Below are 20,824 nucleotides of genomic sequence, written 5' to 3' on the forward strand. Positions count from 1 at the left end.
TAATGTCAAATCTTTTCAGTTTTGAATCATTCAAATCATGTTCTGTTGGAAGGATATGCAACAGACTAATAGACAAGATAGTTTGGAAAAATTCTTCCAACCTGTGCATGGAAAAGTGCCAGTCCTTTAGCTGTATGTAACGGGATGAGCACCTTCATCAGGAACTGTTTGTGCTCTGCCTTCAAAGGCAATGCGAAGCCGTTGATGATACTGTAGACAGAGAAACAACAGCACAATGTTACATTTATTATACAGACAGACAAAACTCAGGCATTAACCTAATACTGAAAGATTGAAGCAAAGCAGAGTTGTGAATAATCCGTTCCTGCGGCAGAAAAGAAATAGGAAGAGAATTCTCTGCAATTATAGTACCAAAATGACAGCAGATAGGAGGCCTGAGGGGACTTTTAGTTTGGGAAAGAAAGAATAAAAAGCAGAAGTCCTCTACAGCACGGGACAAGAGTAAGAATCCTGCACAAGCCTTAAACCTCTGAATCTCTGCAGTAAAGCTATGACAGAATAAACACCAGGTTTTCATGATACTAACGATTAAATTAACTAAAATCCACCTTGAAAATAGTGAAATCTGACTTTGAGGAGAAAAAAGTTAGAGTTACCAAACACCAAACACTCAAAACAAATAACAGTATTTGTTTTAAGGACAGTTTGTTCCCTAAGTTTTTCAAATGTGCTCAATATTTTACAACCACAGCTGAATCTAAACCGTTATGAAGAAGTCGAAATTGAAAAGTTGTTCAGTCTACAAACACGAAACATAACTGTCACATGCGAGCATTTTAAGCCAAAAGATGTCAATGGTGATTATTGTGCATGTCTTCGTGTCACTTGTATATCATTACTCACCTTCCCAGGATTTCTAGGAGCTCAGCGACACCGTTGAAGTGATCAGTTTCATAGATGAACCTACGACGGCAACGAATCAATAATGAAACATACGTAAACAAACTAACATCACAACTCTAAAAACATGATGTACTGATCAGACCAATTGATTCAAGCAGCCCCCAATACTGCTTAGTGTTCCAATTCAATGATGTGGGTCATACAGTTGAGTCTTATATATGAGTATATTAATGTCCAGATTGTTCATGGTTTGACTCAGACTCAAAGAGTGAAATATTCTTCGGTTAACAAACTCTTTCCACAAGCGAAATAATAATTATGTCAACAAATGAAACGTGTTCAGCTACACACCTCAAATCGACCGCTCTCGTGTAACTTAATGACTCATATAGACATCATTCACCTCTTTGGTTTGATAACCCATTTCCATCTAGCTGTGCGACCACGGTATGTACAGACAGTGCCTGACAACTGCGGCACTATTTTTATCCTGAGTGGCAGATGGTCAAAGTGGGTGCACGCGTTTTGCCACCTTGCCTGTTGGAAACGACATCAAGTGTCCCCTGTTTCAATCATCTAAATCCCATTGTCACTCAGCAACAGGAGCGGTAAAGAATCAACACGCCGCTGATGGGAATATCTGATGCCTCCATCTGCACTTTTCTCTTCCTCCTCTTGGTTTTTGAAGTGTAGGAGGAATCTGTTCGGGCCTTTGTAAAGTAAAGACGGATTGAAAAGATTGTTTGATTGTTGCTGAGACATTAAATTTGAGCCCATCATGTGCATAATGGACTCAACTGGAAACCAAATCCAGAAACACATCATAAATATCTGTTCATTCAGTTGACGGTGTTTCGCTTGAATTCATTATATGTTTCTGTGAGTCAAATGTAAAGTGAGACAGATTGGAAAATGTTCCAATACTCTAAGACTCAGCAGAACTGTCACGATAAAGACCGTTTTGATCTGTGTTCAATTCTTCAGTAACAGCCCTTTACGCCCAAATAGTTTCAGTAACTATGGAAGTTGAAACCAAAAACTCCCTTTTTTCACATTCCTGTTTGTCTTCTCACCATATCTGAAGAGCCGTGAAAATTAGGCAAATTAGATTGATGACAGATTTTGAAAGAAGAATGGCGTCAATTAAAAGACAATTTTACATGAGGAAACAATAACAGAGATATCAGGTTTGTGTTTAATGTTATGAGACTCTGATGTTTTCAGTGGATGTCATGAATTAAAATAAAGAAGACGAATGGAAAAGGAAACTGAAAACTTCTGAATATTTCGCTGAGAATTTCATGATTATTTCTGCTTCAGTGCATAAACACAAATCATTTTGTATTTTCTCATCACTGCTCGCAGCGTTTGAAATGCAGGTAAAGTTCCTGCGTTCCCCACAAGGTTCTTGGTCCCCTGGGAAAGTTTCTCTGCTACTTCCATAAATTACTCTATGTTATTTACAGACATGCTCATGCTTCACAAACTTGGTTGTAAACGTGTTTGTTCCTGTAAATTGTTGGCTCTTGTCCTGAAACTTGAATAACTTGAATTTCAGTTTCTCATTTAGAATGGCTGACAGGCAAAAAGAAACCAACTGAGTTGAATAGGTTGCAGTGCAGTGGTTTGCTAAAGGAAGCCACTCAGTTTTGTCATAATTTTGACACAAAAGCCACTGATTAAAGATTAGTTTTGTACCGTCTGATCAGTATATACGGTAAATAACCACAGCTTAGTGTTTTGTGGCATTTTCTACTTCTTTTCATTTAATTCATGTCACTCACCGCAAGAAGATGTTGTTGATCTGCTTCCTGATGAAGGCTCGCAACCCCAGGAACTTTCCATAGATCCGGTGCAGGATGGTCTTCAGGAAGTCCCTCTCCCTCGGGTCCTCACTGTCAAACAGCTCCAGGAGCTGCAATGACAAACAGAGAAAAGGACAAACGTGCACTACATCAGCTCTCAGTCCTGAATCATTTGAAAGGTGTTTTCAGTGAATCAATAATACAATAATATCTATTATGTTAGTTTGTTGTATTAAGATTAAATTCTCAAATTCTCAAATCATGACTTACCAGCTACAAACATGTTTTATAACAAAGATACAGTATGTGTGCCTGAGAACTCTGCATTGTAAATAGATTGGAGACCTCTGGCATATAACAGCTATTTACAGCAGCATATATGAGTCATTATTACAATACTGTTGAGGGCAGCCAAAGCCAATGCCACGGAGTTCAAAAGGATTTTTTTCAGGCTCGGATCAGCTTCGGAGTATGGTACTCATCTTCCCGTTAACATGCCATCAGCACCTTGGTGACAGGACTGACAGTCTATTTTTAAAACCTACATATATCCAGGAAAAGATTTCATCATGCACATGTTCGTCTTCTGCACAGGTCTAACTCACAATCATTCAGATACACATAGTAAAGCCCTGGGGTTAAATGGTGCAACCAGTCTTACTGTGCTAAATGAGCAGCTCAATGAGATGTCTCAAGGGCATCATGATAACAGTTTAAGTAACAGGGAGGTGCTACTTATTCCCATCTCCATCATTATCTCCCCAGATTGTCTGAGAACCTGAGGCAGTGAGGTGAGCCCTCTAGTTGGTGCACTGTAACTTTCTCCATAATCGTTACATTAATAGATTATTGCCTGTACTACAAATATAAATTTGCCTCAAAAGATGTACAAAATATGAGGAACACTTGTTGTTTCCAAGTATTAGTCCTGACTAGATATGTCAGCATTACACCTGTGTAGAGCTGAACCCAACAGAAAACTATTCTGCAACTATTTTGATCAATCACAAATTCATCATTTATCAAGAAAAGAATGTAATTTTCACACCTTCTCAAGCTGTTTTTTCTGTTTTGTGTCATTTTAAATGGGAATATTTTTAGATTTTTGACTGCTGCCGAAAAACAAGCAGTGTCAAAACATTCCTCAAACTCCAGGAAAATTTGATTGACATTTTTCACTGTTTTCTAATATTTTACAGACTTAAATGATTAATCAGTTAATTAAGGAAATGAATCTGTAAATTAAACAATATACCTACTGACTCATGAGAGTGAAATATAAAAGAAGAAAACTGGAATCTGCAAAAAGATGTAAGATTTTCCACACATCCTCACTGACCTACAGAAGAGGTGAGATCTTAATGGCTCTGAAGTTGACCAATGAGGACAGAGTGGGATATAGACATTGAACCCGACTTTATTATGAAACAAAAGCTGTCAGAGTAATTCTGACGCGCAGTGTTTGCCTGAGGTAATATCAATAATTCAATCACAGTAGGTTACATTAGGAGTTTCCTCCTGAGCCTGACCAGTGCATGTCTCTGGATAACTGACACGGTACGATTTTAAAATTGCTGGGGAAAAAAAAAAAAATCTAGGCTACATGTATATCCATTTGTATTTAGATATAAGGCTCAAGCATAAAGGAAATATGCTTATAAAGGGTCCATAGCAGTATTCTAGAAAAAGACTAAAAACAAGAATCAATACTGATACTATTGGACGTCACATGTAATCAAGTCTTTCTCTTTAATAGTGATGACAAAAAATGATCCACTGGGGGAACAAAAGTTCATTAAAGAAATTAAATCAGTAATTGAATGACTAAAAGTCTGTCCACAAAATTTGACAGAGGTAGTGTAACTACGTGAGAACAACTAAAAAAGCCTGTATATGAGACATGACTATAATAGTGACATTCAATCAAAATAAAGCAGTAGTTTTCTATTTATAAAACCTCCGGCTCCGACTGACGCTGGCTGGACAATGTCATGTTCAACACTAAGCTTAATCTGTACTGCATGAAGCCTGTAACCAAGTGAACTGTAACGAGCACTTGTGCTGGCAGGTGAAATTAAAACGATGTTGTGTAACTAATAAATTGAAAAATTGACTTTAAAACGATTTCGTTTTGATTTGTGATTAAATTTCTCTACCAGTTGTGTGTGAACATCAGCACAGCCCTCAGGGACTGCTGACAGGCTGCCAAGATCACACTTGGCACAAATAAGTGTGTGTCTTGGGTTATATGATTGCAAGTAGACAGAGATACATACAGGTGTGAAAGCGACGTAAAACACACGGAAGACACGCAGGAATCTGAGCATTTGGAGGTAATCAGGGACACGAGCTCAGATATTCAGTGTAGTTGTGAAGCAAAGGTGTGATGCAAATATAAGAAATATGAATGTAACCACATGCTTTAGAGAATATGAATTATTTATTTTAAAGCATAAACCGAGAAAAACAGATCTCTCAGGCTACCACACACACGCTCCATAACATTTTGCAGTGCTTCTTGACACACACACACACACACATACACACAAAAAAAACCCTAAAATACACCCTGACCACGTGTCTGACCACATGTTCAGCTCTTAGCTCCACATATGGTTGTTTTCCCATGTCGAAGGCTGTTTTCTGAGCAACTACAGCAGCTGTGCTCAGTACTGTTGATCCAGAGTAGTGCTAGTTTTTAAGCTCAGTATTCAAGGATGGAAACAAGCCATTAACTTACTGTTAGGGTAGAAAAACAGAGGTGACCTGAGTCCTGAGGTCTACATAAATGGATATGCCACCGAGACTGTACCGTTCAATGGTTCTTTTCACTTCTGGGTATCAGTGGCCTCTTCACTAACACTAATTCTCCCTTGTTTAATTTACAGTATCTTAGCGTGACACAGCTGGATTACATCTGTAACACATCTTATATCTGTAACACACGCAACAGGTACAAAGTTTCACAAAACTCTGATTAAATAAATGTTAACATCAAAAAAATGTTTACACTGAGCTGCTCTGCTTCATTTCTATATTAGTCCACATGGGACACCTACAGGAGAATGATGAACAACAGAAACACCTTAACACTGTACAGAGTACAAATGTCAAACACCTAATAATGACTAAGGTTACTACAGGGTTTTATGTAGTCTGAAAAAAATCTGATAATAGTGTGAGAATGGATACATGTAACATGATAGATCGATAGTACTATCATGTTACATAGAAATACTTTATTGATCCTCGAGGGGGAAACGACAATAGTTACCACATGCCAACACATACAACAAGAGAAAAAAAACCCCATAAAAACAAAGACAATCAAAACCAGGATAAAATAGTTAAAACAGTTTGAGAGTCAGCACCAGACACATGGATAAGTCATGTGTCTGACAAAAACAAAAAAAAAACTCCCTAAAGTGCCAACACAGACCAACAAGATTACAAAAGACCTAACAGCCAACAGTAATAAATAATCATCAAAGCCACTTTATACTCTGGCAGCAGCAGGCACAAAGAACCTTCTCAATCTTTCTGTTGAGCATCGGGTCATGAGCAGCTGTGCACTGGGGGCTTTCTTCATATTTTAGAACAGTCCTCAACTTTGTTCTTCCTCTTTTTATGGCTACATGTGAATGCACCAGTTCCTAATGATCACTGCACCGACATGTCAGAATGTCCTTGAGCCACTGAGCCTCTACTTTCTCTAAGGATGCTTCTCTTGGCTGCCTTAGTGCTTTGACCTCTGCAGTAAATACGTATGTGAACATCTTAAGAGGGATATTTAAAGACACGTTCATGCTATGTGTATTATGACGACTTAAACAAACCACGGGCCTTTTTTTTCCCCTGCCTTAATTGCCACCCGAACCTCCACCTCTTTTTCCTTTGCTCCAACCACAGTCCTCTTCTCTCCTCCTGAAGAGTAAACAACGGGCAGCTATTTAAAGCTCCCCCACGACACACTCACATCATGGAAAGTCAGTCCAGGCACCTCGGATGTGGCCCAGCCAACATTCCAGGCCCTGTGGTCCTCGTTAGCTGCTTCTGCTCTGCGGCTCCACAAAAGAAATGAGGCATTCCTGCAGTAGGTGGGTACTGAGCCAGGACAGATGTAACCTAGCTACACTGTATTAATGGTTTGACTCATCAAACCAAGCATACCGTCTGAAACACATCACAATGTGTTGGTAATAACTGCTGTTATATTCACCTCTTTTCACCCCTGCAGTAAAAAAACAGATTTAAATATCGACTAATTGAACCTGTATATTGACTAACAACCTGTAACGACTAACGGGACTTGACTACCACGGTGGTTCCTAACCTTTTCCCTTAAGTGACTCCTATTTTACTACTGAGTAGACTAACAACCCCTACTCCTTTTTAAATGTTTAACTATCATACATACTTAACAGGCTTCCATTTGACACATTCAATGTTCTCTTCTCTCTGATGCTTGGCCAAAAAAGTTTTTTTTCTCACACAGCTTAAAATCAAGAGGGCCTCACAGCCCCCCCGAGAAGCTTTGGCAACAGCTTAGGAAGCAGCTCTCTAACATACATTTATTGTGTGCTAGGCAGCACATTTTGCTGACATTTGTTGGCCAGTTTGCCATGAATTCATTACCACTCCAATTTAAAATGTTATTTATTCCCCACATAAGTTTGGCAGCATTATATGCAGCTACTGTATATATCAAGAGATGTTTTTATTTACATATTAAACAAGTTAAAAATTTGTTAGCTGCCAGTGCTGTGACCTGAGGTATCTGTGCCTGCTCAAAAACAAGCCTGTATTGATGCACGTACAGTCATGCAAACTACTGATGACATTATAAAGCAAGTTGAAAACCTGCTCACACATTTAAAAAGATCATTATTATGAAACACCTGACTCATGATAAATGTAGTCTAAGAAGAAAATGGGTCATGCAACGCAGACACTTACCTGCAGAACAAACTTCTGGTCAATGTAGCGCTTCGCAATGCTGGGCTGGAAGTCTGGATTCTCAAGAAAGCGCAGCAGAAACTCGTAGACAAGCTGGAAAATAAAAAGGAAACGAAATGAAATGTGCACAACACATAATGATGAGATGTAAGGAGTAATAAAGAGAAGCACAGAGAGAGGCTCAAGAGACAGATCCTTACTTGCATGTGAGGCCACGAAGCCTCTAGAGTGGGTTCATCCTCCTCTGGGTCAAAATCTGGGTTTTCACTCGGTGCGAGTGTCCGGAATATGTTGGTGCAGATCTGCGGAGAAGAAGAAGAAGAGTACTGTTAATTAAAAAAAAACACAGAGAGTTAACATCTCAGGAGAGCATGGGAGGAGATACAGCAGGGGAATTAATAGTTACTTAAAGACAATTAACAAGTGAACCTTTACTTAGAGACAGAGTGATGATGATAGAGTACCGAAAGTTGATGGGATAAAGGAGAAACTAAAATTACATGAGATATTTGCAATATACTGTATATATACCAAGTTATTTGGTTTCCAGCGCTCCACACCCAGCTCTAACAAAACAAGCTGCTTCAACCATTATCTAAAAACCACCAGACAATATTGACTGACACCCTCCCTTATTTATTCATCTTTTTACCACAAACTGTATCTAGTGTAGTGTGAATGAGTAGGACAGTGTGCTTATACCGTAGCGTGACGAACCTTGCGATGCATTTGGTTACAGTTAATTTGCCTACATGCCAAACAACCCAGACAAGGTTACTGAGTCTGTACCTGAGGCAACGTAACAAACAGCAGCTTCTCAAGTTGTTTGGACAGTTTTTTTTTTGTATTAAGCAGCTGTTAACATTTACCAGAGATTAAATAAAGAGGGATGGGAAAGCAAAATTTAATTACAAGTGGTTATAAGTGGTCACGCATTTTGAGAGTCAATTAATTCACTGTTCTAAAGTCTCCAGAACTGGTGGTGCAGCCAAAGAGGAATTTAAGAATAAACATACGAGTGGAGAGAAACTTTGTTCTGGTCTATTTCAGAGCAAGTTTAACTTAAAAGGAAGATGTTTAATGACATCTACCAAAGCACGGAAGGGCTGAATAATACCATTAACGATTCTACATGTGCCACGACTAACTATTAAAATTCTGTACTGAAGACAATCATTGCAGACAGGTTACAGCCACCTCTATCCCACCTTGTTATTTTTAGCAAGGGTAAATTTGAGTGTGACACACACACACACACACACACACACACACCGCAGAGAGGAACAGGAAAAGCTGGCATTATGTGATTGGATGGGCATACTCTCAAGCTGGAGAGGTAAAGACAACATCAAATTATTTATTAGTAACTGGAAAACCTAAATAACAGTACTGGGAGAGGAAGGCGGCAAATAAATTTTAAACCTGACAGTGGCCCTGAAGTTGACAGCCCACAGCAGGACCTTCCAAGCGAATATAATTTCTGAGTGCGGGAAGAGAAATGACATGGACAGAAATAGTAGAACAAGGAACAAATGGAAACTGAACCAATGAATCAGCAAATAATGTCTTATTAAAACATACAGTGCAGTTTCTCACCAAACTTGTGAGTTTGTGCAAGGTCATGCGCAAAATGAAGAGCAGCATATAATCATTCAAAGCAGCTCATGCTAGCTAGAAAGCTAATGTAAATAATCACAATATTCATTTGCTAACCTGGTATCCCCATTCTTTCTGATATTTTCGGCCATTTTTTAGATTTTTTTTTTTACTCAAGTCCCGCAGGGACCAGTGAGTAGAGTTACAGCTGTGGTTCCCAATCATTTTTTTTTTAGTTTGTGACCATTTAAAACAAAGCTATGTCTTCTTGCAACCACTCCTCACAGGTTTATTCCCTCTCAGACTATTTTATGAATGCTTTTAGAAGCTTGTAGAGTTCAAATTATCAAGTAATTCAAAAAAAAAAACATCAAAGATTAAAAGAAAGTCTGGGAAAAATGTATTTTGTGTAACACAAATGGATTTTCTCACGTTGGAAAACGCTAAACTACAGAGCTCTGGGAGTCCAACTTTTCAGCCATTCTGCTCTACAGCAGAAATATCTTTGTCATAACTCCCATCAATGCCAAAATCCAATAGGACGTGCATTGTGGAGGTCAATGATTTGAGGTCGATGTTAAATTTAGTTTAACTTTGGCTGCGTAACCTGCCAGAGAGTGCATCCGCTCTCTGCTGGAAAAAGTTGGTCTTGTCTGTGCAATGTCAAACTTGCCCTTTTGTTGAGAAAAGTCCTGCAAGGAAGCATGTCTGAGTAACGTCATAATGAATACATTTTACATGCACTCAGTGACCACTTCATTAGGCAGACCTGCTGAGTAACTCCTCACAGTCTCTCTTTTGCTTTCCAAGTGTCCTGAATTGACCAAAGTCACTGTTGTATTCACAGAACCATCCACAGAAGATTGGAGCTTTGTGACATTGCACATGACCTTGATGGAAATAAGCTCAAACGATCAGCAATAATTCATAGATGCTGTGATATTCAGATGACCCAGTTTCAATTTTCACATTTCCATTGTAGCCTGATCTGCTTGTTATTAGCTGAAAGAGGAGTGGCACCCAGCATGGTCTCATGCTGCTGTTGCCCATCCCCTTCAAGGTTGAATGAGCTGTGCACTCAGAGATGCCCTTCAGCTCACCACTGTTGCACTGAGCTGTTATTTGCCTGCTTGTGGCCTTCCTGTTATTTCAGAAGAGTCTGACACTATAGTGCAGCTAGAAACACCATCAAGCAATAATAATTGTACTGTACAATGTTCAAAGCCACTTAAACCATTCACCTTATCTATTCTTTAGCCAAACAGTAACAGGACCTGTTGATTGCCTGCATGAAGAAGGAATTTGTTCCAACTATAAAATGAAGTTGCACATATAAGCATTCACCACAGGCACACAGATACACTCGAAAGTTATCCCGTTCATAAATAACTTAACTACACCCATTTACTTTGAAATGATCAACAGGATTTAATACAGTCAAGGTGTCAGGAAACCAGCTGACTGCACAACTGCAGTCATGTGGATGCCGTCACAGGCCTAATGAAGCATTTGCTACTGCTGATAAGAATCAAATATAACCCTTTCCTTGAAAAGTGCTCTAAAGGCTTCTAAGGAACCAAATTCACTGACTGAATTCACTGAGTCGAGAGCATCGAGCGTCAATACATGTTGATGTTCAAGCAGTTTAGGCCTGTGACATCATTAGCCTAATTGATGAAACTGAGCAATAGCACAGGTGTAAACAAAAAAAATAATGATGAATGACTTCCATTTAGCTGCTTCAGTTTCAGGGTGCCGGTATTGTGCGTACAGGCTCACAGTCACACTGTCATGGCTTATTGGGACATTTGAATAGAACAAAGCCATTGTTGATGTTATTAGCAACACCTGTGCTTTTCTACTATGAAAAGTCAAAATGTGAAAAAGGCCAATCAGCTGGCACACCTGGCATTTATTAGCTGTTGTTTCCAGACACCTCTACATGCTCCTAATGACTTAAGCTTGAAACTGCAACAAAACTTGCATATTATCCATACAGTCATTCATAGTTTTGAAACAAAAGAAAAACAAGCAGGCAAAATTAATAAGAGCACATAACAGTTCATATATCACAATACAGATATATTATAGCAACAATTTTCACTTCACGAGCCTCTCAAACTATAGTAATGGCCTTAACATCTGCATCTGCTAATAATGACGCAATTTCAACCTCTGTGAGCTCTCTGTGGCGTATCACTTAGCTGTCCCTGGAGGGAGGCACGTCATTGGCTGGGCTGGAATCAGATGACTCAGATGACAGGGTGGGTTGCCAGGCGGTAAATTGTACCTCAGTGTGATGCCCATTTTGCCAGCGGAGCGCTCTGAGGCCGAGGGCTTACAAAAGTCAAGATAGACGGTGGGGTCGATGGCGCCGGGGCACACGCATGAACTATTACTGTAGGTGTAACTACTGTTTAACAAGGATCATAGGAATGCATTTTAATGTCACAGAAATGCCCAAGCGACTGGTATCCATTGAGGGTATTAATCTGTCTATTCAGTGCAGCATAATGGGTTATATAAGTCACCACACAAGCACCAGGCATGCTTATATCAATTCCCCTAGTCACTTCACAACGTTTAAAAATAACTACAGTTGGACAAAACAAGAGAAAATATTGTGGGAGGAAAGCAAACATGGTAAGCGTGTGAAAATTCTCATGGAGGATAAAAAGGAAACAGTTATTTCTGTGTGTGTGTGTGTGTGTGTGAAAGTACTGTGGTGGGATTCATAAAGGCCTGTTCCTAAGTGACAGGCAGTAAAACCAGTGTGGGTTTGCTGATGATGAGGGAGGCTGTGGCTCTGTGTGGGGTCACTTTGTGGGTGACGCTAGTAGCAACCAACACCTAGCAACGTAAAAGATAAGAGAGGAGGGAGAGGTGGGGGGTGAGATGAAGAGAAAGTGCAAGAATAGAGTGCAACATTAGCAAAACGGGTGAAAAAAGGTGCAAGTTAAAGCGAGTAAAAAGGGAAATTATAGCGCTTTTCAGCTAAACCTGCTTCCTTATTCCTTGCACAGAAAGGGAAGAACAAACTCCAAATTGTTTAAGAGAAGTTGTTTTATCATAATATACTAGTAACACTAATTATAGATTTGGCACAAGAGCAAAACGTCCTTTTACATAGATGAGAAACCTAGCTGTTTGTACTCCTAGCAACCTCAGTGATCAAAGCGGTCCTCTCTGCAGCAGAATAATGGGCTGCACTTTAAACGCTCACCTCTTCATTATCATGTGATGCCAAGCATGGAGTATCTGGGAGAGCTATTATCAACCCAGCTTTCTGAAAGTGCAGCTGTTATTTGTCTAACCTCATTCAGAACCATGTCTGTAATACAGACACTTGGCTCTGAGATGGGCTTTCTCTTGAGCTGGACCCATGTCCCTCTGCTCTCCCATTGCAATGGAGAAGTGAGATGATGAAGACAGTCCCTGACGATACTCATGGACCAGCCAGAGTTATGTGTTCCCACTGATTTAGCTAACAAGCTGCTAATGAATTGCCCAGGAGCTCTGATGGTCATCCAGTGTATGTATGACTTGCTGATTTATCTCTACTAATGAGATTCAATAGCCTAATATCAATCAATAATCTAAACCGAAAAGTGATATAATTGCCTTATAATCAGTTTGGAGTTGTCTTTGAATAGTGATGAAAAAGTCCATCTTATTTTTTGTTTTTTTAACTTAGTCACACATTTCTTTTACTTTCTTTCTTTCTTTTATGATGAGGAAACATGTAAAAACTAAATTTAGTTGCTTTAGATCAAAAGCTTACTGTTTAACTCAATTAAGCACACAGAAAATAACTTATTCAGGTTTTTATAATTAACCGCAAAATAACTTAAGAGTATATTTCTTGCTTGTGGCTAGTGTGATATGTATACTTTTATTACTTTGGAATGCTGATGAACGATGAATTGCTGCAACATTTACTGCCTGTGTTCAAACATTAAGCAATTTATCATGCCATGATGCAGAGAAAGCACAAAATATCCATCTTGTATTTGCTACTATGAGGTTTATATGAACTGTTTTACAGTCCGATGTTTATATTTAGGGGAAATCTACTATACTGCTCTACAGATGTGAAAATTCTGACATTTTGAACAACTCAAAACGACATGATGGTTAAAAAAAAAAAAAGGAACATCAGACCCATCTTGTGTTTCTTTTGTTTATATATAGTCTAATTTTGATTGCAATCTGTCAGTATATCATGCAGTTAAACCAATATGGTGTTACTCATGTTGCCACTTTTGTTGTTTGCAGAGCTTTAGAGCTTAACCAACCCTAACAAAGTGAAGGTGGAGAGATGGTATTTATTTAAAGTCTGGTGTCATTACTAGCTATAACTGAAAGCCGCCATAACTCTCTTGACTGTCCACTTGAAATCAAATTGATGTCCTTGCTGAGTTTTTGGTTGCTTTAAGGGTGCGACCAACACAATAACAGGGCACAGTTTGTTACTAATACATAATGTACTTTAAACACTGATGTTGCATCAGTTTAAACACTGACTAAGTGTAAGCAGGTTGACACTGTTGGCTGTCAACTCCATATTTACCCTCCTATTCCATGTTTACACTGCCTTCCTGCTTAGAGTAACCAAACCATGGCAGGAGTATCGGGGACTACCTCACACTGTCAGTCAGAACATTTCTGCACAAAATTGTGTTTGTTTTTTTGTTATTTCTGCATTTTTTACTACATTTAAAGCAGTGTGCCTGTTTAGGACCTTTAGTCTTTTTGGAAATGATTTATTTCTTGATCACCGTAATTGGACACCTGTTGAAATGCACACACGTGTTTCTTAAGACAAATGAATCCAGAAACCAGTATTTAGCACAGCTGCACAAAAGTGCTGTTATTTGTGACTGCATCATTTAATCTACTGATTAATTTCTTAATTAGTTGATCAATCGTGTGGTCCATGAAATGTTGAAAAATAGTGAAAAAAAATGGCTTTCACAATTTCTCAGAGGCCACCATGAGGACTTTAATTTGCTTGTTTTGTCAGACGAAGAGCCTAAAATGTTAAGATATTCAATTAACTGTCGTATATGACAAGGAAAAAAAAAAAAAAATCAAATCTTCACATTTGAGGGGCTGGAACCATCAAATTTGGGCGTTTTTGCTTGAACAATATTTTTTGACGCTCGACTAATTGTTGCAGCTCTATGTTTTATACAAAAAATGTAAAATCATAACTGCTCTCCTTATTAGAGCAGGGACATGTCAACGAAACAAGCTTTTGAATTTATGTTTAATGAAAATTTAGGCAGTGAAAACGAATGAGTAACTTTTTTCTCCTCTTCCTGTCCAAGTCATGTTTTTCATGCATCCATCTCATCCATCAACTGCACAACTCTCACTTTCACAAAGTAATGAATAACAGCTGAGTGACAACAGTCTGAACTGAGTCCTAAATCAATATTTGTAAGGTATGACATGGATTATTACAGTCCATCAATAATTTTGAAACCTCCTTGACTCAGCGCTGGATGTGTTCATCCGTATCCACCATGATAATCTGCAGTGTGGAGTGAATCACTGCAGCACTGACTACAGTACAGACTGTTGTGTTCTAAATGTTGCACATGAGTCATTATTGTACTGTAGTAGGGAACTAGGCTGCTCAGGGCACCTGCTACATGAACACAGATCTATGCCATATCGGCCAAAGATGCTTTTACAGGGGTTTGGATCGGTTGTTAAACAGACAAGTCTGGTAACAAGATTCCTCCAACAGCCAATGACTAGACACTGACCTTCACCTGCGCTTTGACCTCTCTGGTGAGTGTACAGTATATCTCCAAGTAATATGTTATTTAAATGAACAAATTACAGTTTGAATGATTTCCTGTGCATAATCAGTGCACAACTTCTTTCCAGAATACTAAAAATGCCAATATTTACTTTACTTTTGTTAGTTCCAACTTCTTTCAACTTCTGACAGTAATATTAACTTAAAATGACAGGTCATTTTTGATATTATACATTTATTTTTCCACACACGATTTAAAATTTGTTTTATCATGAAGAGGGCAGTTTGTTTGAAATAAATGACTGTATCAGAGTTATGACTGTAACTTTCCTATTCTTTCTTTGATAACTGCCTGTGAGGCAGTGCCTCACTAGAATAAGTGTGTTTTTCTTCTGTCAAAATGGATGTGCACAGAGGAGTATTTCTCTGTGCTTGAGTGCATTATGTGACCTGAAGTTCAAACTGTGGCTATTAGGCCAAAATAGCACAACAGAACAGTGCAGTTTCTGGGGATTTGACCAAAAAAAACAAAACAAAAAAACCCACAGAAACAAGAGGTCGAATGTATAAATATTTTTGGTAAAGACAAGGTTTTGTTGTGGAATAGCCACAAGAAGTCTTGAGTAGGTGTGTGACAGCTCACAAAACTCACAGTTCAGATCGTATCGTGGTTTTCAGACACGGATTGGATAATTTTTCGGATCAGCAAACAATGGTAGATAAATATAACTTTGGTTTCCATTTACTCTGCAAAACACTTTCAGCAAGGAACTTTCTATCTTAAATAAATCTTAAAATATATAAATTATTCAATACTCAATTGTTAAATTAAAGTGCAATATGAGGCAATATATCTTCCTCCTTTGAACATGGTAGTAAATGAAAAAACAGCCTGTGTCCACATCATCAAATCTTGATGACGAATCACAAAGATGAACACACATCTTGTCCTGCAGCTGAACTTGTTGAACAAGCCAGCAAACAAACATTTGCTGGAAAAAAACGCACCGCTAACATCAGTTAGCAGCTAGATAGCTAACTAGCTGCTCAGCTGCAGCAGGTTAAACATCATGTGAACATACCTGCAGATGTCACTTCAGACCAGTTAGATGCTGGTTTGGTCGTTGCTCTTCAAAATCCCTGTTAGCGACACTCTGTCTGTCCATGACTTTTAGCTACAGCTATTTGTTAACGTTGTCTCCAATGAGACATTAAGTTTTGCAATTAATCTGTGGTTCACATGCGTGCCGAACCGTGGAAGGCGATCCTTACGGGTCACAGATCAACTACGTTCCGTTACACAGCTAGTCTAAAGTGCTAGTCACTGGCATTAGTGTAGGTTAGTCAGATTTTACCGGAGGTTAGAGATCGGTCTAAGTGTTAAATCTGTGGATTAGTTTTACACAGTGGGTTTGGTGATGAGCTTGAGTGGGGATTTTTGGCTCTCTGCCTTTATCTCCTCTACTCTCTGTGTCGGCGCAGCTACCACAAGTAAACAACATCAGAAAAGGTAAAAGACGGCACTTTTTACTCTAAAAATCAAGTTTTGGAGAGAACATTGAGAAAAATGCCAAAACGGTGACAGACAAATATTCAGTCTGTACAGTTTTTAATTTTAAATCCGTCTTGAGTTTACTTTCATTAACTCTGCTCCACATGTACAGTATGTGGAGACAATAAAGAGTGTGAGAGAGGAGAGAAACAGACAAGGGGATTTTAAATCAACTCAACTTTCTGTGTTTAAGCTGTGGACTTCAACGCTTAAATGGGAGCAGTGTGATCAGGGGTTTTGGGTTAACAAGGTAACGTGTACCTCACGTGCTGCTGACATGACACACCCTGTCTAGACACACGATCAGCCTCCATTTTTTAATCCTGCTCAAGTGCACAGGACGTTACACGGTGCCTCAGAGAGGAGCTCTCCCTGCTGTTTGATAATAAACATTGTTAAAAGAACATAACTTAGCACTTTTAAAGATAAAATTCAGCCTACACAAAAACTCATGTTGAAATCTCTTGTTGCTATGGGCTTTTCACACATGTTCACTTCTAAATCTAAAATGGCCACCTGCTTGAACTTTTGGAGAACTTGAAGCACTGTAAACATGTATTCTCACCATATTGGTGATCTCTGGGTACGTAGATTCCACCAGCACCCCTCTGTTGGTGGAAACATAGTCCACTAGCTCGTTGAGTGTGGCCCTCTTGATCTCCTTGCTCTTCAGGTCTATCACTGAGTCCAGGAAGTCAAAAAGCATGCAGCACTGCTGGAGTTTCTGGGTGAACAGTTCCTGCTGCTCTGCGGAGGGGGCATCTGGAATCACACAAAAGAGAGAAGGAAAGACATTGAGCCATTGCTGATATAAACTAGAGAGCATAATATAAAGCTCTACGGAAACAGAAGTGGAGCAACTTGTTTGTGTAGAATAAAATAGTGTGACATGTACATTAGTACGTTTTGATATTGCATTGCACGAGCATTGATTTTTGTTTTTGACATTCCCAGACAATTTAAATCAATGACAAAACAACCTCTAAATATCTAGTTTATTGCATAATATTACATTTCTAACTTAACTGCTGAGGCAGGCAGACAGACAAAATAACACCGTTGCATTTTGCCACACAGAGGCAGCCCAGTCATTCTCGGCTTTGATTGTAAAGCCTTTTATGGATTAGACGGTGAGTGCGTTCAGGGTTATTAGGGCTGTCAAACTTGACCCCAGCTAAGCTATAAACAGCATCTGGAAGCCGTCCAGAAATGCGGTGACACACTGTACAGTGATGTTCTGTTCCAGCACAGCAGCAGCTCATCGCTGTGGACACAGGACTCTCTGTAATGGTAGCAGGAACACACAGCTAAGTGCACCAACACTGCAGGTCTGATTTATAACATACAACACCTCAAGAACCAGGTACCCCCAAAGTCCACAGCACTTGTTGACACCGACATATATTGACACTGCTAGTAAACGTCCCAGAAAATGAAAAAAGCCAGAATCAATGAATAAGCAAATATTGTTCATTTCAAAAGTTTATGCTAACTTCTGGACACAAGATGTCTCACTCTAAAAAAGTCCGTTGTCCTTGTATGTGTGCTGGACGTTTCAACATCACACTTGCCTAAGCTGTACACTGGAACATGATTGGCTTACAAACAAGTGGTATTATCCTAAAATCGCACTCATATGTACACGCCTTAAACTCAGATTTTCAGTGATCACATTTTTGACTAGAGGGGGACTTAAATATAACACTCTTTTCTTTGTTTATTAGTTATTTTTTTTCCCATCTTTACCAGAGCTTGCATAAGCACATGGTGTGAACTCACCCGTTGGGAAGCGGTTCTCAATGTACTCACAATAGCTTGCGACACTCAGGAAGTATTGATTTATGTTACTGCTTGTGCATTCACATTCTAGTGCTACAGGGAGTCTTGAAGTCAGACGTTAAAGTGTCTTGAGACCATCAGCAAACAAGCAAACTGAATTGATGCCTGTTCAGTTGATACTATGCAACTGAACAGGCATTATTTCAGAAAACGGTGTGGCATGTGACAATGCACAGTCAAGCGCAGCCAAACAAATTCACAATACGTTTCACACCTAGTGAAAATGTTCCAGTGGTGTTGACAGTTGATGAAGTACTTACGCAACTGAACTCTATGGGTCAGATCACTGGCTGCTGCTCTGAGTAAACTCAATATCTGAGTGTAACTACACCAGGCTTACTTGTCAACCCACTACTTTTGCCTTAATGCCAATTTTCCAAAGTATCAAATCTCAAAGGATTCCATATTCAAAGGGCAGACTGAATACCAAACTGGAACAAGAGAGGAAAAGGGACCATAATACCCCTGCGGTCTGTGCTGGTGTTAACATGACATACAAGTAGCTCATATTTCTTGCTGTAAGTGTATAAATAGGCGTACAGTAGATTTGTGTAGAGCTGAGTGTCAGGCATGCTGGAGGGAAATTTTCAGTGTTTTTTCTATCCATTTATGATAGATACCTTGAAAAAAGGAAGTGCATATCTGTGCCAATGGAAATGATGAGTTTGAACCTTCAACACAGAGCAATATAGTATTCTGTCTGCACCTTAAGTCTAGGGAAAACTCTTCTCTATTTCAGATTTTAGAGATATTTTCCTCTCTAAAGAAAGCTGCACAGTTCTTTTATTATAAGTCATGGTCATGCATAAGATGGCAAACTTAGCCTCCCTTGTGGTTTCATGAAATTAACAGAGGCAACACTCAGGCTGGGATTTAACATATTCAGAATGTGTTTTCTATGAGCTATCTGAGTAACCAGGGAGTATGTGAAGAACATTATTGTATTTCTTTACAGGGGAATTGTCTTTATTCTCCTGGGAGGAGAGATGGCTGGGCCTGTTAGATACAGCCTGACATGTTGATGCTTTTCCCAATGTGAAGCTATTTTTGCCTTGCAGATACAGATGCATTAGTGCACAAATTCCTCAGGGTGCTTAGAAAAGAAGGGAAATATTTCCATTTCAACTATGAAGCTATGTACAAGAACAAAGAGAGCAAGAAAGCATTTGAGAGTAGGGTTGGGTCGGTTTCCGGTTTTGCCGGTACGGTGTACGAGCTTAAACCGGTTTGATTTTATGTGAACTGACTGTACCGGCATTTGCCATTATGAGACATCTAGGCATCTCATTCTGCTCCAACACTGACAGGGTCGGCTGCTGCTGTCCACCCAGCTAGACACCTATGACGAGCAGGAGGAGGTAGGCTGACGTGGGCTTACGGTGCAGATCTCACTGATAACCCGGATACACCCAGCTGGACTGCTTCCAGCTTCCAGCAGTCTGAAAGCAGCTTGTATTTTGAAAACAACCGCCAGATACAAAGGGACGCGAGGGATCATTTAACCAGCCTGCATGGTGGCTTGCAGCTAGTTAGCATGGCTAGCATCGTTAGCATAGCATAGCCATGCTACGCTCCGGCTGTTAAACCGGAAACACCGTGACTACTCAGTACTGTAGCACAGGAAGAAAAATTAAGTTGAATGGTTGTTGTGAGAAATTAAAACACAATGTGTCACTCAGTTGTCCTGACCGTGGTGCCGCTATGCTCTCATTCATGGGCTCTCATTATGTTCCGCTCAGAGCGGCGGAGTCATGTGCAAGTGGGTAGCTCCCGGTCTGAAAAGTGAAGCCAATGCAGAAGTGCCTTAAACCTGCATTCTTTGTAATGGCCATCAGGGGGCGACTCCACTGGCTGCAAAAAGAAGTCAGATTGGATGGAAGTCTACTTGGCTTAATATCAAACCGGTTTGAAATTTTTCAGCCAATCAGCCCAATCCTTTAAGAGAACAGACAGAAATTCCAGTTTTATCAAGGTGCCAGAGCTATTTTATATTTTATTTCATTACAACTTAGCTAGCTTAGAAGTAAAATGAGACATAACATTAACAAAAGTTATCTTGTACTGAATATTCTGACTGGTGTAGCTTACACAATGCTTTAGGAATCAGTTATATGATTATCTGGATGCAGTAACACACAATTTCATTAACACATGGACAGATAGATAACATGGGATGTATAATTATTCCTTAGTGTCCTTTGAGTTGCTTGGTAAATAATTAAAAAAATTTCTTCACTGTGTCTCTTGATCTCTGCAGGATTTTGGTTTTGTAGCTTAACTACTATATGTCTCCTTTGGGAGGCAATCACTGTAGTACTGTAACTAAAAGAGCCCTGGATTAGAGTTTTTACAACTGATGACTTTACAAATGACCATTTGGATATCTTAAAGATTATAGCATGACCTCAAATGACAGACTAAAGATTCATTTCATCACTTCTC

The 20,824-nt window shown here is 39.3% G+C and overlaps 1 protein-coding gene across 2 annotated transcripts in view; it reads right to left on the bottom strand.

Moving 5' to 3' along the window:
• The window catches only part of ppp2r5a (protein phosphatase 2, regulatory subunit B', alpha isoform), a 45,353-nt gene that overhangs the window by 6,509 nt on the left and 18,020 nt on the right, over positions 1-20,824 (bottom strand). Inside the window, exons 2-7 of one of the 2 annotated variants that reach the window (XM_044376600.1) lie at positions 17,109-17,305; positions 7,826-7,927; positions 7,626-7,718; positions 2,649-2,779; positions 865-924; positions 102-210 (exon numbers count right to left, since the gene is read on the bottom strand). In XM_044376600.1, coding sequence (XP_044232535.1) covers positions 102-210; positions 865-924; positions 2,649-2,779; positions 7,626-7,718; positions 7,826-7,927; positions 17,109-17,305 — 692 coding nt within the window. Of the gene's footprint in view, positions 1-101; positions 211-864; positions 925-2,648; positions 2,780-7,625; positions 7,719-7,825; positions 7,928-9,047; positions 9,328-17,108; positions 17,306-20,824 lie in introns of those variants that run through there. The other variant, XM_044376601.1, reaches the window with a different exon arrangement.

Source organism: Thunnus albacares, chromosome 16 (genome assembly GCF_914725855.1).
Source record: "Thunnus albacares chromosome 16, fThuAlb1.1, whole genome shotgun sequence".
In the NCBI taxonomy this organism is placed as follows: Eukaryota; Metazoa; Chordata; class Actinopteri; order Scombriformes; family Scombridae; genus Thunnus; species Thunnus albacares.